The sequence below is a fragment of the Betta splendens genome, chromosome 12, assembly GCF_900634795.4.
Source record: "Betta splendens chromosome 12, fBetSpl5.4, whole genome shotgun sequence".
Taxonomy (NCBI): domain Eukaryota; kingdom Metazoa; phylum Chordata; class Actinopteri; order Anabantiformes; family Osphronemidae; genus Betta; species Betta splendens.
The window spans coordinates 14,352,813-14,370,226 of NC_040892.2; the positions used below are offsets into that span (position 1 = coordinate 14,352,813).

General features: G+C 42.9%; 1 protein-coding gene across 4 annotated transcripts in view; it reads right to left on the bottom strand.

Moving 5' to 3' along the window:
- Nucleotides 1-17,414, bottom strand: part of mamdc4 (MAM domain containing 4) — a 95,590-nt gene that overhangs the window by 76,053 nt on the left and 2,123 nt on the right. For all 4 annotated transcript variants that reach the window (XM_029169785.3, XM_029169788.3, XM_055513128.1 and 1 more), the window contains exons 4-11: nucleotides 3,268-3,393; nucleotides 2,874-3,107; nucleotides 2,652-2,774; nucleotides 2,316-2,471; nucleotides 2,132-2,235; nucleotides 641-796; nucleotides 326-416; nucleotides 109-222 (exon numbers count right to left, since the gene is read on the bottom strand). In XM_029169785.3, the coding sequence (XP_029025618.1) occupies nucleotides 109-222; nucleotides 326-416; nucleotides 641-796; nucleotides 2,132-2,235; nucleotides 2,316-2,471; nucleotides 2,652-2,774; nucleotides 2,874-3,107; nucleotides 3,268-3,393 (1,104 nt within the window). The remainder of the gene's footprint in view (nucleotides 1-108; nucleotides 223-325; nucleotides 417-640; nucleotides 797-2,131; nucleotides 2,236-2,315; nucleotides 2,472-2,651; nucleotides 2,775-2,873; nucleotides 3,108-3,267; nucleotides 3,394-17,414) is intronic.

The window sequence follows — 17,414 nt, forward strand, 5'->3', positions numbered from 1 at the left end:
AATTATTACCTAAAACCATAACCATAACAACCATAAAAATGTGTGCCTTGCACAGCACTAACAAAATTATAAAAAAGTAAAAACAGTGAACAGCATAAGCAAACTTACCACATTTGGATTCATCGTCAGCATTTGCACAATCGGGATTAAAATCGCATAGTCTATCTGGCTCAGTACATGGGTGTTTAGGAGGTTTAGGGAAATTTGGAAAAGACGCATTAGCTGTTAAAGTAGAAGAGAATATGATGCAAAAGAGTTATTGTAACACTAAGGATTCTTTGTGTATGTGCATTCAAAATGTTATGCATACAAACGTTAAAACTACCAGATGATGGCCGGCATTCAGGAGACAGCATGATGTTGTCGATAGCAATACCTCCATAAGTAAAGTCCCTGATTGCTGCCATTATTATGATCTAAAAGTAGTAAGACAGAGCAAGGCAAAAAATAAATAAAAGCTACATTTGTTTATTATTACAATTACTATTTCTTTTAAATTTAAAAAAATCATATTCAAAGTTTTTAAATCCATAACTATATATTGGGATGTTAATAAGCATAATGAGTTTATCTTTAGTGTCATTGATGACACACTGTACACAGCTGGCCTCATTATTGTGGTTGTATCCCCCACTCTCACCTGGAATGGAAACTCAGTCACAATGTCAACTTCTGCCTTCACCCACACATCACCTAGAGCTTGACCTCTCTCCCACACCGGATAAATGTTATTGTCAGCCACCAGCACTGTCAGACCACCAGACCTTGGCCCAAACAGGTGAGTGTACATCACCATCTACAGCACCCAGGTACAGACAAATTTCAGCAGCAGGCAGGCATGTGAACAATGTTAAAATCTCAATGACATGCAGCTGTAAATTTAATTTCTATTGGGTGATTTGACATAAAGTTTGTTCAGCACATCAAAAATATTAACGCAACATTAGTGTACATCCTACATGTTTTTGCTTCAGATCCAAACCAGAAAAAACAGAAAAAAAGTCTTACTGAGTATTTAAGCTGTTTCTATTGATGTAAACGACCATGCATTTGTGGCCTGTTAGCCCAGTTGATAGATCATCGGTCTCGGAAGGTCCGGGGTTCGATCCCCTGTCTCGGCATCAGGTGTGTCCTTGAGCGAGACACTTCACACTAACTCCTCAGGCATCTGCTATATGACAGCCTACTGCTCTCCCAGAGAATTGGTTAAATGCTGAGTTTGTGAGCTGTCCCACCAGAGGTGTGAAGACACTGGACCTGATGTACAGTATGCTAATATTAAGGATGCCTGCTCTTCCACTGCCCTCCCGCTTCTGGGAAAGTCAGATCACAATTAAATTTATATGCTGCCACAATACACACTCCAGGTTCAAAGGCAGCCTGCCACCATCAAAACTGTTAAAAGGTGGACTGCATTGCTCTGCAAAGCTGATTTGAAGACAGAGGAGCACCTGATCAGTATTAAATGCTTCACAGAACGCCACCGGAGATCCTTCCTACCGATGGCCATCAGCCTGTACAATTCCTCCTCTCTCTGTAAGGGGTGATCTACATTCGTGCAATAACATGTATAATAAAACTTTAGCCAGTAATTAGATGTGAGTGTGTGTAGATGTGTTAGCATTTTTATTTTTTATCTCTCTACCTTTTTGTATGTACCTCCAACTGTGACAGTGAAGTGTGCAAAATAATTTCCCTCTGGGATTAATAAAGTTTAGCGTCTTGCTAAGGTCCAAACTTATCTTTATATCTTTTTTATTTGTTCCTGATTCCTTCAAACCTAGTTTCTTTCAGGCCTTGTCATCACTCAACTAGCCAGCTGGTCCATCTCATTCTCAGATGCTAGCAGCAACTTGAATATCTTTCTTCGTTTAATTAATAATTTTGTCACACAATTACTATATACAGTTTGTGTGTTTTCTTCTGTGCCACCAAAATCTGCTGTTTGTCTTTCCTGGAGAAATGATGCACCCTTTATTGTTCTTCCTAAGTGTAACTTTTGCCAATTCCCATGTCAGATTTGAGAGTTTAAGCACAAAGGTTGTTGTATCTTACAAAATGTTAAGTCCTTTCTAAGTACATCAGTGATTTGAGAAACTTGGCTTAATTAAACAAAATGCAAATGAGTTACCTTGCAAGGATCTGAACTATTGGTAGGTTCAAGAAGAGGGCTCTGAAAAGAAGCCCAGTCCCTTTTGAGACCATTGTCAGGGACAGTGACATACAGGAAATGACCTGCAATAACAATGGCAATAGCAACAGCAACAACAGCAACAACAGCAACAACAACAACAACAACAAAAAGAAACAAACACCTGAAGCGCTGTTATTGGAGTAATCTCTGCCTGGACCTTTCAGAGGATCAGACATAGAGATGTTTTCTTGACTTGTTCGCACCCATTTCAGAGAGGACAGTGACCTTAGGTCCCAGTCACATAGGTTTTCCTCAAAGTCACACAGCTTGTACCCAGCTGGAGAAACAAAGCACAAATTCTCTTATTTCACTGTTAGATGTATTAAAAAAACATTCAATTCATAGCAGTGTGAAATTTGCTGAGTTTTGTAGGGATGTTTATTTTTAGATTTTTTCCTCTACAGTTATAAAATCAGTATAATATAATTTGTAACTTTGATGACATCTTCGTTCGCACCACAGTGTTTTTCATCTGTCTCATCACCACAGTCATCACTGCCATCACAGATTAGTCGTGGCTCCACACAGCCCCCATGCTTACAACTAAGCATCCCTTGTGGACATTCACCAGGAAACGGTGCTGAAGACACAGTGAGAGGAAAATATCATCATATGTGTCATAGGTCTAGTTTAAATGCAGAAAAAGTCATGTATGGCACATGTATGGTGAGGGACTCACAGGGCAGAGCACAGTCCAGAAATTCAAGCTGATCTATTGCCACATCTCCTTTTTGTCCCTCAGAGCGCTCTGAGTAGAGACGGATTTGGAAGGTTGTAGGAATACGACCAAGATATATGGTAGCTTCCCTCCAGCTACGCACACTGGTGGCCTCAGGTCGCCATACTATGGCCTGCTGAAAGTCCTGGAGAAGTACAGTTGCCCACAATGGTGTGGAGCCCAAACCTTTCTGACCTAGGCATAGCAAGACTCATTATTTATCCAGTTGTGGAATTACGTGTAGTCCATAAAAATGTATTACCATGCAATAGGCATCCTGTCCTCAACATTGTATAAAGAATTGAAAGAAAATGGTGATCTGCAGTACAATATATGGTCTCCAGTCCGTCAGTACCTGAGTCCCACAAGAAGTATCTCAGATGAAGGCGACATGTTGGGGAAGACTGTCGCAGCTCTGGAGATGTTAGAACTGCGGTACTGAGAGACTCTGTCTTAACTGCATTCACTCCCATGAACCAACCTGTATCATACAGGACAAATCCATTATCACATCTCATGATATAACACTGATCATCAGTATGGGTTCTCATCCTCCTGCTAAATGATCTCTTCAACTACTGATAAACTCCCAGCTTCAACTACATTTCTAGTTTTTGAAAGACAGCTGTGAAAATCACCCCAATAAACTGTTAATTGTACCCCTCTTCTGTACAGTCTTACCCTGTGCTTTTGTCACAGCAAAAGCCTTATAAGCAATAGGTCATCTAAATTTTTTTTTCAGTTCAGTGCAGTTGAGGGACGAGGGGATTAGTGGTAAGAAGTCTTTAGAATTTCAGTGCACTACTGTGTTTACTGGCCAGTCTAAGGGCAGATCTAACTAGAAAAAGTAATTTTTCAGAAATTACGTGAGAGCTGATCTGCTGCCGCAACGATGCCAAACGCTGATTAAGCGTCTGACATCACAAAGTTGACTGTGACAAAATAATGAAAATGACAAAACGTTCACAAGGATTAAAACGATGACAGCAATTAATAAGATGACAATTAAAAAGGTAAAGAGATGACAAGATTAAAAAGATGACAACGATTAAAAAGTTGACCATGGAAAAAAGATGACAAAGATTAAAATGTTGACCAAGTTGCATTGTTGACAATCACGAAAAAGCTGACTAGCCTTTCGAAAGGATTTGAAGACATATTTGTAATTCATTGCTTAACTGTGTAATAGTTTAATAAGTAGTAGTTAATAAGTTCATAATTAACCAGTCAGAACCAGAAATCTTGCCATTTAAGGTAATAAATTACATTGGTGCTTTTATTTTGAAAGGATTTAGAGGTTATGTGTGAGTGATTACTAATCTATAAAATTGTTGTTAAATAGTCATAATTCGTCATTCAAAGGGAAAAATTGCCTTATTAAAGCAAAAGATTTTGATTAAGCTCTCTCAGAATAAAAGCACCATGGTGTGTGTGTGTGGTTATTTGCTGAACTGTAAAATAGTAGAAATATCAAAACCACATGATATTTAGATACTCACAAGTCGAAAACTATACGAGGATGATACGAGATAAGATACGAGGATGCTGATTTACAAGTAGAAAGTTGAACCATAATAGACACTTTTGAAGTTTAAAGACGTTTCTACACCAAAGCATGACGATGAAAGACGCTGATGAAAAGAGGAAAGTTGACGAAAAGTTGAACGACAATTCCCTTAGACAACCATTATAAAAGTGGAATAACATTAAAAGCCGAAAACGTGAAAAAAAACGGGGGGAAATAATAAGAATAACTAGAAAAAGCATTTCCATTGGAAAACGCACAGTGAATGCTTCCATGCTGAATGTATTGCTGAAGAATTGCTGAAAATAGAGAAACTATATCTGAAACTTACCTGAAAGTAGCTTAAGCATATAAAGTATATAGGGCTGAATATTTTCAGAAGAAGCTGAAGCAGTTCAATTCAAGAAACGTTAAAAATGTAGGAAGTATGTTGTCACGGTCAGTGTGTGAACGAAGACAGTGGATCCACATGCACAGCTTCGACTTGTAAGTGTAGATAAAAACAGTTTAATTGTTTTCACAGGTCAGGTACAGGCGGAGGTTAAAAACCAGAGAGGCAGATTGGCAAAGGTACAAAAACGGCAGTCAGGCAAAAGGTCAGACAAGCAGGAGATCCAACACAGGAATACACTCAGGCTACGGTACTGACAGGGTGTTATGGGAAAAATTGTCTCTTCCTTATTTCTATGCATTTCTATGCAGTTATTATACGAGTTATGACTTATGTTCTGCAATTAATATCTTATGTTTTGTCTTACTGTATGCATTTGACATTTCACCTAGATTGTTCAATGGTTGTCTCTGCCTGATAGACTCTCAACTCTAGCTCCCAAACCCAAGGTCGGGGAGTTGTGTCTCTGTCTGTTGAGACTTGGTGCTCCTTTCTCACAGATAGTTGGACGTCAGCGATGCAGGTGTGAGAATGTAAATATCTTCACACACACTGCGACAGGGAGGAGATGGTGCATGTAATTTGATTGGGTTAGAAAGACATTCCACCCTAGTCGGACAGAGAAGCTAAAAGGCAGAAGCAACTTTAGGATCGTGGGCTCTTTGCATCACACCTTCGTGGTGTGTGCACTGATCTCCCCAGCTGGTTTTTTGGTTTGTTGATGTGCACGATCAACATCCATGCTTTTTATTTGCTTTCCCCATTATTTTTATTTTCTTTATTAGTTCAATAAATCGCACAAAAGGACAACTCTCTCTCATCTACTTCTTTATGGAAAATTTCCACCACAGAAATTGGCGTCTACGAACAGGATCCCGCGGCAGGTCGTCTGGACGGTGTGACCAGGGACGATAGTCCTGAGGACTAGTGTCGCTCAGCCTCCAAACCTCTACAGACATTCAGAGCTGGGAGGACTGCTCACCCGTCTGGATCGCCTCTGACGAGATCCACGAACTCAGATTGAAACTCAAATCCTAATTTGGCTTGGCTCGGTGAGAGAGATTCCTTTTAATTTGGGAAAAAACAAAAAGAAAATATAATTAGGACTAGAGATGATAATATTTCTAAAACAACTATTTGGCTGAAAACATCCAAAATATAATATTAGAAAAAATTATAATTTTAAAATTTAATATTCGGGTAAAATTAATTAGGTCAAAGTCTGCCCTGGTGGTCGAGACGGTGGTTGCTAAGGGTTGGCTCGTGGGACCGAGCTTGTTTTGTCTGTACTGAGGATACAGACCAGTGTGCAGATCTGAGCGCAGTCCAAAGGGTGTGGACAAGGAAATAAAAGACGGCTTCTGTAAGACGGAGCGCGTTTGCAGGGGGAAGTGGTTTCGAGATACGAGGGACCCGGGTCTTAGAGGGGCCTGACGGTGAGGGACCACTTCTGAGAACCCTGTCGCTGATCTGAGCGGTTCCCTTTCTACGGAGACGTCCGTGGAAGAGAAATTTCGAAAAAAGGTTCCGGCCGGAACACATAAAAATCTAAGGCAGGAAACCGCCGGGACTCTGAAAGATGGGTTCGGGGCGATCTAAGTCTCCACCACCAGACTGCAGCATTACAAAAGTAAAAGTAATTAAAAGTAAAAGGTAAATATGGTTATTAGTGTGTTTCATGTTTCCATGAGTGGGAAACTGGTTATGGGTTCAAAAGGAGAATCGCTTTGTGTAAGGACATACGCACCTTAAAAGAAAAATTAGAGACAAAAGAAAATACTTGAAAAAGCAAAACTATCAAAACTAAAGCCCTAAAAGAAACAAAAGATGAGAGTAACAGGAAAAAAGGAGATAACAACTCTGGGGAAGAATTGTTTGCACTCTGCCACACACACACACCACACACACACACCACACACACACATATCATGCCAAGAGCAAATGCTCCCATTGTTTCTGCTCTCTAATGCAGAACTGAGCGGGATGAGGGTAAATCCGGATCTGGACTCCTTTCCCACCATCAGCAGAAGAACCGAAGGAGAAGAAGCGCCAACCAACAACCAGAACAGAGTGGAAGCTCTGACACCACAGCAGCTGGAGGACACAGACCACAGCATGGAGGCCTCAGCGACTCCCACAACGTCTGCAGCCATCACGTTCTGGGCTCATCAGATGAACCAGCTACTACAAGCCCTGCACCAGCATGAAAGGACTGTGTCTGAAGCTTCTGAAGCCGTGAAAGTGTCATACACGCGTGTGTGTCTGACACAGACACCTGCTTATGACAATCAGCAAAGGAAAACAAGGACAGAGCAACAGCAGAGAAGACGTGCTCTGACACAGACACTGGTTGAAACAACAGGAGAGGCTTCAGACGTGATCGGCCCAATAGAGCTGCAACCGAGGATCCAGGAAAGGTCTGTCATCGAGGAACAACTGTCCCATCGAAAGGCTTCACCCACTGGCGCTCACATCAGACTGATGGTTGGGGAAGGAGGAAGGTGACGGTTCCTTTTCACGTGACGTACAAGACGGTACCGCAAACACACACACACACATTCATACACGCAATGAAGAAACACGCTTACAGCTGATACACGCTCAAATTCATGTTCATGCTTATCTGCTCGCAATGAAGAATCGCTTTTTGCTTTGAAAAATCCCACAGAGTGAATTTAAAATGATGACAAACAGCTAAATGACAACTGCTGCATGACTTTACAGTCTGATGGGTTCAAACTATTTTAACTTGCAACAAATTCAGTAATAAAATCCTCTATGTTTCTAAAAGGGTTTGTGCACAATATAGGTTTGTCTGGCCAGACTAGAAGACTATAGAAAAACAAAACAGACTATAGGAAGACTGAAACTGACTATTAATTACAATTAAAGGGAAGACGACTATTAGAGAGAAGTAATAATAATTACTGTACGTACCAGACTATTAAAGAAAAACCTATTCTTTCACTGTCTTGTGCAACATCTGACAGCAAGACACCGTAACATTCATTTTTGCTTTCAAACTTATGCCCAGTTTAAATTTTTAGGAAGAGATCTTGTGTAGTTTAGGTATTTGATTGATTTCCACTCCAGACGGAGTGCAGGTTACGTCTACAGACATTCTAAATAATCCCTCTTTTGTTGGTGTTAACTTCAGCTCAGCTGTGCTCTTATCATTGGCTGCTGAGGGGGGGCTGTAACTGAGGCCCTCACACAGGCTGCATCACAGCTTGTTTATGATTTCACACACACACACACAAACACACAAACTGACCTCAACTTCCCTCTTTTGGGATGAACACAGGTCTGCGCTTGCGATTTCTTTTACTAACGAACAAAAAGATTTTTGATTTTTATTCTACAGTCCCACACGTCCCTCTGTGAAAACATGATGGAGACAGACGCAGGACGTGGGTCCTTTCGTGATCAGATGTCAACGGGGTGGAGACTGGTGAACGACTTCCGACCCCATGTGATGTATTCAACTACTTTGCATACTTTAGAAAACTTTTTTTTATTCTGCCTGTCATGTGCAGCAAACAGTGAACTGGGTACCTCCACATTCTAATGACACACATGACACACTACATGTTTTTATTTTCATTTTTCAGAGGACACTCTGACCCAACACTCAGCCTCACAGGAAGCCCTGCTTCCCTGTGGCTCACACACAGACATGATGTAGGTTTGATCAGAGGATGTGAACCAGTGGTCATCACACCTAAATCTGACCACAGACCATGTAAACAACATCACCCTCTGGAAGAAGCCATAGATGGCGTTACTGCAGACACCACTAAGCTACTGAATCATTGGATGCTACAGGCCACAAAGAGAGCCTGTCTAAATTACAGTTTGTTCAGACAAAGGTTATTTTCTGGGTCATTGTAATTACAGCTGATGGCAAATCCATCTCACCCAACAGAGTTGAAGCAATTTGAAACCTGCCTAAAACGTGCACGTAAAAACAGCTGATGTTTTTTCTAGGTCTTTGTTCTTATTGTAGGACTTTCGTTCCTAACTTTACTGTCTTTGAGGCCCCACTCAGGGTTCTGATGCAGACATCTTCATCGTCCACTTCTTGTCTCACGTGGACGTCTGAGGCTGAACAACGTTCACGGACCTCATGCTTGCTCTTCAGTCGGCTCCTACTTTGGGTCTTCCTGATCTGACCCTACGCGACCTTTCACTCAAACAGTGGATGAGAGATCAGGTTGTACGACTTCTGTTCTTTGTCCTCATACTGTGTCTTTGATTCTTTTGGAAAACATCACATCTTTCTACAGCCCGATGGCTTAGATGCAACACCACTTTGCTCAACATGCTGAACGTTACTATCAAGAGGCCGTCTTGAAGTCTGGCTCTTTGCTAAGACACTACTCTGCTCAGGCTGCAGAGTTGATCACATTGACTGAAGCTAGTAAACGAGCAGAAGGAGAGTCTGTTACCATCTACACGGACTCCACAGACGCTCTGTGGAAGCATAGGAAGCTTTTTTGAAGTCTAATTGCAAACCTATCTCACATCATGATTAGGTTCTGCTTTGCTGGACGCTGTCCTGCCACCTACAGCTAATGCTGTTTTTACATCATCAGTGACGACTTTGTTTCTGCCGACATGCAGCTGCAGACGCTGCTGCAAAGGACGACAACCCCTCCCTCTCCTGATCCTCGTTTCCTCTCCTCATCCTTGTTCCCTCTCTCCAACTCTCTCTATCCTTTCCTTCCTTTCTTCCTCTCTCCCTGTGCTTTAAACATTTTCTACCTCGCAGGAACACAGACTCTGGCTGACGAATGGTTCCACCTGTAGCCATGGAGTCTGGTTTGGGCCTGATGGCAGCCGTGCCGCCCAAACACCTTTTTCCCCACAATTCAGATTTCCCAACAGGTGAAAGCAGGCGACAGGACCATTACACCATCCAACCAGGGCACTGGGTGATTGTTAAGGACTTCAGGAGGAAGCACTGGGACTCCAAACGGTGGCGAGGCCACTTCCAGGTCCTTCTGACGACCCACACGGCTGTAAAGATCGCAGAGAGAGCGACTTGGATCCACTCCACTGCAGGAAGGTCCCGGATCCGACAGACGACCCTCCATCTACATCTACACCACATGGAGAAAACCACCACTGACATAAAGAACTGAGAAGGACGACCCTCGCTGTGCACACACACGCACTGAGGCGAGGCTGCGTTGACCGTTCAGCTAAAGGTGTGAGCCAAGCGCCGCCTGAAGCTGCGCCGGTGAATCACACTATCAGACCATACATCTACACACACGTTCCTGAGAAAACACACACACGAGCAGCCTTGAGTTGCCGACGCTGGACGACGTGTAGACTCTTCACATCACGGGAGTGACAGTGACTCAGACGACATTGGGAGGAAACCTGACGGTGATAACGAACCCCAAGTGTCTCTGTGATCAGCTGATCACAACCTGAAGGACTCCAACGAACTGGCAATACATCAACACACAGGTTGGAAACAATCTAACGCTACTGTTCAACAGGACGAAGCAGATTGTTACAAGACATCAATTGTAACCTCGTTGCGTTAGACATTTTATGTTACTCTGATTATTGCCTTGATCATATGATGTTTCTATGTAACTTTACACACTACTTTTGAATGAGAAAATTCACAACAACAACAACACTGAGTTTAAATATCCTGAAGTTGACTTGGTGTTTAATTTGCTCACAATCACTTTATTCACTGCTACAATTAGTTCTATCCTTCATCTACAGATGAAAGACAACACAAGCGGAAATATGCATCATCATTCTGGTTAAATCCCTGAATCTCCTATTCGCTCTAGACGCAAATGTACAATTAAAGATCCGAAAGCATTAAATCTATCTTAAGAATATATGAAACAGAACCCCACCGGAAACCTATGGCTATCATACATTAATTATCTTTATTACATTACAATTGAATGGCCGTAGACACGTTGTTAGCAGAGAAAAGAGGCGTTTGTGTTATGTTTGGAGAGGCATGTTGTACTTACATCCTGAATAACACTGATTCTAATGGTATTGTCCATCAGAATCTCAGCTAACTCTGGTATAGGTTCTTTCCCTTGGAATTGGCTAGACGAAATGTCTGGAAAATGGAAATCTGTTCTCATGTCTGCAGCTGTTTCCTTTATCATTGAGATGGCTGTGATTCTCTTGTTTGGTTTTTGCGTTATCCCACTGGTTAAAGGTCTCATCATGCGTGCGACCTCAGCAACACTCTCGTATCAAATGACACAATGCACTATGTTCAAAAACCCCAACTCTAATTCACTTAATGACTTTGACGATGGTCTTAGGCTATTTGATCACAAAATATAATCTGATACAAATATGATTATGAGCTTATTTTCTTCACATGCTCATACAGAGGTTATTCTTGTTTAACTACCCACCAAAAACAGCTCCCAACCTTTTGTCCCTTAGTTACTTCCATTTTATGTGAAGGTGTATTTTGAATCTTGATGAGTTAATACCCTTATTGTTTCATTTGCAAGGATCTTTTATTATTACAGAATGTGATGTTGACAATTTTTATTCCTTTATGGTTGGATTAATGTGTAATCAAAAGGGGGGAGTGTTATGGGAAAAATTGTCTCTTCCTTATTTCTATGCATTTCTATGCAGTTATTATACGAGTTATGACTTATGTTCTGCAATTAATATCTTATGTTTTGTCTTACTGTATGCATTTGACATTTCACCTAGATTGTTCAATGGTTGTCTCTGCCTGATAGACTCTCAACTCTAGCTCCCAAACCCAAGGTCGGGGAGTTGTGTCTCTGTCTGTTGAGACTTGGTGCTCCTTTCTCACAGATAGTTGGACGTCAGCGATGCAGGTGTGAGAATGTAAATATCTTCACACACACTGCGACAGGGAGGAGATGGTGCATGTAATTTGATTGGGTTAGAAAGACATTCCACCCTAGTCGGACAGAGAAGCTAAAAGGCAGAAGCAACTTTAGGATCGTGGGCTCTTTGCATCACACCTTCGTGGTGTGTGCACTGATCTCCCCAGCTGGTTTTTTGGTTTGTTGATGTGCACGATCAACATCCATGCTTTTTATTTGCTTTCCCCATTATTTTTATTTTCTTTATTAGTTCAATAAATCGCACAAAAGGACAACTCTCTCTCATCTACTTCTTTATGGAAAATTTCCACCACACAGGGATGAGGTTAATCAGGCAGAGAGGTAATCAGGCAGGCAAATAAACAGAGTGCTGAAACGGAACAAAAGTCAATGATCTGGCAGGGACCTCAGGTAAGTGTAGGTGCTTAAATATCCAGTTAACACAGCTGTAGAATAACGTGACTAGTAACATAAAGCTGGGAAAGACGCCCAGCTGGTGGGTAACCTAGTTCCGGCCATCAGGTCTCGGCCTGTGTCAACTACTACTACTGGACCCAAGCCACGCCTAACCCTGGCTGCGCCTGTTGCTCAGCCAGCTCAAGGTCCAGTGCAGCCATCTTGCCTAGCTCAAGCTCCTGTGCAGCCATCTTGCCTGCACCAGTCCTGCATCCACGTCTGTTTACAGCCCTCGTAGGCCCTGGAGAGGCCGTCCCAGCCTCAGTCGGCCCAGGAGAGGCCGACCTTGCCCCGTTGGCCTGCTCTGATAAGGAATGGACACTGAGTAGTAGGAGTTGGACCTCAAGGTCAAACTGTTCTGAGCTCAATTACTCATCTACTGCGCCAGCTGCACCATTGTCTTTGAAACAGTTCTCCAAAGGCAGGAAACTCCACAGATCATCCCAGTCAGTTGTAGTGAATCTGATTTTCACCCCTGCTTAATAGATTTGTTACAGCAAAACCATAAGGGTTATCACAAACATAACTTCACTTTATAAATCCCAAGGCTTCAGTGTAAAACTGGTTTGCGTATATGCATGAGGAGTGAAAATTGGGGTCACAGTCGCGATTTAAAAATGCCAATCCTCTGCGACTCTCACCAGAAGTCAGCGAAACATTTCCATTGAAGTCTATAGGAGGATTTCTGGAACTCTCTGCACTTTGAGGCAGCTACAGACTAAAGTATAGGTCTGAGGGCTTAACCAGGCACATCATTAGAAAGAAGACAAGTATGACTACGACCTTGTGAAAGAAATATGTTCATAGAGTGAAAAATGTGGTTGTAGTGACAAGTTAAAGAGAAATCTTCTTTTTTAAAAAAGCTGTGACATCACACACTCTAGCTCACGCAATACACACTAATGGAAAAGCTGAGAAAGAACCAGAGACGAGCCAGAGACGCGGAGACGTGGAGACGAAGACAGACATGGAGCCAGAACCAGAGACGAAGACAGACGTTGAGCCAGAACCAGAGCCAGACACTAGGGATGACGTTGGACCAGTCAGTCAAACTGTTCTGAGCTCTGCTAGAGTCATACAGTAAATGACTGTTTAAAAAGTGTTTAAGAAAGTATGACTTATGACTTCCAACAGGGGGAGACAGTCAGGAACTGGGACAGGGATGGTCTCTTCACGGCCGTCAGGAGCTGAGGCAGGAACAGCCTCTTCACGTCCGACGGGAACTGGGACAGGGACTAGAACAGCCCCCTCTTCAGGACTGACAGGGACTAAAATGACCCCCTCTTCAAGACAGACAGGGACTAGAACTGCCTCCTCTTCAGGGCCAACAGGAACAAGAACGGCCTCCTCTTCAGGGCCAACACAGGACAGAATCGAGACCTGGCTTGGCTGGGTGGCAGCGGAGCTCGACGGGGCAGAAGCTGGGCTTGACTGGACTGAAGCTGGGCTTGGCCGGGCAGAAACCAAGGCCAGGTTTGAGTGAAGCGTTGCGTGCACTAAATGGAACAAGACTGAAGCTTGGGCGAGACGTGGTTGAGATGGAGCTTGAGCGAGACGTGGCTGAGAGCAGCAACAGTAGAGCTGACTGCTGCAGCAGGACTAGGGCTGAAAACAGAAGTGGATACAGTACAGGAGCTTGAGCCTGTGGACTGTGGAGGTTGAACTGGAGCAGGGTCCAGGCAAGATGACTGCACGGGATCCGCGGGAGCAGACTGTGGTTCTGTGACGGAAGCAGGGGCATGAGGAAAAAGGCTGCGCAGACGCTTCACCTCCTCCCAGAGGTGGCGTCCCAAGTCGGAAGTGAGTAGGTGCTTCAGATTGGAGACCAGAGGGGAGCTGGGGGTGTTCTCCATCAGATCCACTACACTGCGCAGAAGAGTTATAGCTGGTGTGTGTTGGGGCTGCGCAGCAGCGCGTGGAGATGAACTGAAGGCAGCTGAGGGAACTAGATTGAAACACGGACTGGAACTTTACAGGAGACTGGAGCTGGAGTCACAACCTGAGCCAGGAATCGGCATGGAGCTGACGCTGAAACAGGAGCCGGAGACCACTGCAGTGTCGGCATTGAGGTGAGAACAGAAGACAGCTGTGACATCTGCGGCGAGGCATGAACTGCAAACAGCGGCAAAGCCGGCACTGAACCAGGAACCAGGAACTGAACGAGGGGCTGGTGTGTAGGCGGACGCGACGCTCAGAAGGTGCTCCACCTCCTCACGCCTCTCGCACAACCAGTCGAAGAGGGCCCACACTCCTGGGGAATCTACCCAGTAGTCCTCCTCCTCCTCCAAGAAAGGGATCGCGACCTTAACAGTGCTCAGCAGTGCTTTCCGGTAATTACTCGCAAGCACCGTGAAGCAGATGTGGAGCTGTCTAGGTAAACTGGGACATAACAAAACCACCACGCAAAAAACTTTTTTCCCTGCACAAGCAAGCTGGGTCAGGAACAAAAACCGGGAGCTGGCTGGGTCCAAGTCTGGCTAAATTGTACTGTCACGGAGCGAGTGCAGTGCGGGACCCACATGGGAGAAGAATGTCAGAGTGAATGGAAGAAACTCAGTAAGACAAAACAAAACCGGAAGTGCATGAAAATAACAATGTCCACTGATCAGTCCAGGTTATGAAAAAAACGAGTCGAGACCAGATCTGGCCCAGATCCACCAGTTTTACGGCACACATCTGGTTTAGAAGATGGCTGGCTAGTGTACAGCAACTAGGAATAGGGCTGCATTTGGACCTTAACATTGCCACTACTTTCATACAGCCCACACTTGGGTTGGAATTATGGTCCAAAGCAAGTTCACATGCAGCAGCTGAATAGCAAAGCTGATCTGAATATTGATAATCTAATAGCTGATCTAAATTTACCACTTAAATAACTATACATGTTTTAAAAAGGTAAAAGATTTTTATTCTTATTTTCTATTAAGATTGAAAATATTCACAGCCAATATTCAGCCAGTAGCAAGATGAGCGGTTAAGGTTGCTGCTCAAGTGCTGGAGAGATTTGGCCATGTGCTGAGGTGAGTTGCCATAGCCTTTCATGGTGCCAGAGTGCAATGGCAAGTCACCAGTGTTGAGAAGAGTGGGAAGAGCTGAGGGTAGTTGCTGGTGTTGGTTGTAGCTTGCTTCAGTTGACTTTCCCATCTTAACCCCAGACTTCCTAGGAGCAGCTGGTAGTTCATATATTCTACAGATAAATGAAAACACAGCTAGGTAGTTAAATTGTTTCACTGACTAGCCTCTTCAGCCCCAAGGTTGTTTTCTGAGGGTTTTCTAAAAAATGGCATAGCTACAAGCAAATCAATTTATCTCTGCAACTACAAGGTCTATTTGACTGCAAGTAGTGTCATAATACAGGGGACACGTGAGATGTGATCTGAGGTGTAAAATTCGTGTTACTGTTGCGATGTGTATGAATAAAAAACCTATTTTGTGTGCCTGCAATGACAAACTCGTATAGTATACTATATAGTAAAACATCCTACATTCTTTGTCTCTTAGCTCTACCTGGGCTTTTTTCGGTATCCGTGTTCAGGTCAGTAGAAACGGAGAACAAAGTTTTCACTACCTGCAAGAGGTAAAAAGTATGCGCATGTATCTATAGTACTGGGTCTGACCCTGGGACAGTCATGAACTGGATCATATTCCAGTAAGTACATAGAAATTGCTAAATTATTTTTAAATCATAGTATTATAAAAATTAGGATTTTAAACTGGAGTATTATTTGTAAAATAACAAGGCCACAGCACTTTCTGGACTGACAAATAGAATCTGAGAATTTGACAGACTCACACTACTGTTGGTGTTTGTCCTCTTTTCTATTATTATTTTTTGCATAATACACAACAGATCACAACTCAACTCAATGTCATTCTCAACATGCATGCTGAAGATTAAATGACCTGTTCTAAAAGACTATATATTAAAGATTGTACATTAAACACAAAAAAGCACTTGACTGACATTAACCCTTATGCCACCTTATGGCATTATGGCAAACTATTAACCCAATAATGAAAAGGTTAAATAATAGTTTGAGACAGATGCTATACACACATCTCTGACAGTGATTCACATGAAGGATTTGCTTATTTATGTGATGGCATGAACATTCTGTTCTTTTACATGTACATCTTAAACTGAAGGGCGGCACGGTGGTGCGGTGGGTAGCACTGTGAGGCGACAGTGCTACCCACCGATTCCCGGAGGCGGCCCCTGATGCCTTTCTGTGTGGAGTTTGCACGTTCTCCCCGTGTTTGCGTGGGTTCTCTCCGGGTTCTCCGGCTTCCTCTCACAGTCCAAAGACGTGCATTAGGTTGATCTTCTCTCCATTGCCCGTAGGTGTGAGTGTGTGTGTGAATGGTTGTCTGTCTATGTGTTGCCCTGTGATGGACTGGCGACCCGTCCAGGGTGTACCCTGCCTCTCGCCCGTAGCCAGCTGGGTTAGGTTCCAGCACCCCCGTGACCCCGCATACTAATTCTGCCTTATTTTAAGTACATTGAGCCCTACTTTGTTATATTTTACAGATGTAATAAATATCCCGTCCATCTGATCTTTGTCTGGTTCTGCCTAAGACCAGTATATTATATTACATATTATATTACCAGATTTAAGTTGACCACAGTCTGCACCTGTAAGGTAAAATCACTTTTTGGCAACATGAAAACAAGCCTTTTCTTGGTTCTACTGATTTCAGACTGGTACAAGAAGTCATCAGATGGACTGGATGTTAACTAAATCTTCAGTTTGATCCAGTAGAACACATTTAAAGTTAAAATGAGGCAGAAATAAGTGTCTCATCAAAACAGAGAGGCTTGAATCACTTTTTGGCAATGTAAAGACAGCATCTTACTGGTTCTGCTGGCCTCAGACAGGTACAGACAGTGGTCAAGTTAACTCAAATCTGTTAATATTAATAAGGAGAGCTCCACTGACTTAAACTAACTTATGAAGCAGAAATAGGCTTCTTGTCAAAAGATATTGGCTTTAATCACTTTTTGGCAACGTGGAAACAGCATTTTACTGGTTGTACTGGTCTCAGAGAGGTACAGACAGGGGTCAAGTTAGCTGGATGTTCATTAAACCTCTCATTTTAACTTAATGAAGTTAAAACGAGGAAGAAATAAGCTTCTTATCAAAAGAAATGGCTGTAATCACTTTTTGGCAACGTGAAGACAGCATCTTACTGGTTTAACTGGTCTCAAACAGGTGTAGACAGTGATAAGATGACCTGGATGCTTATTAAATCTATTAATATAA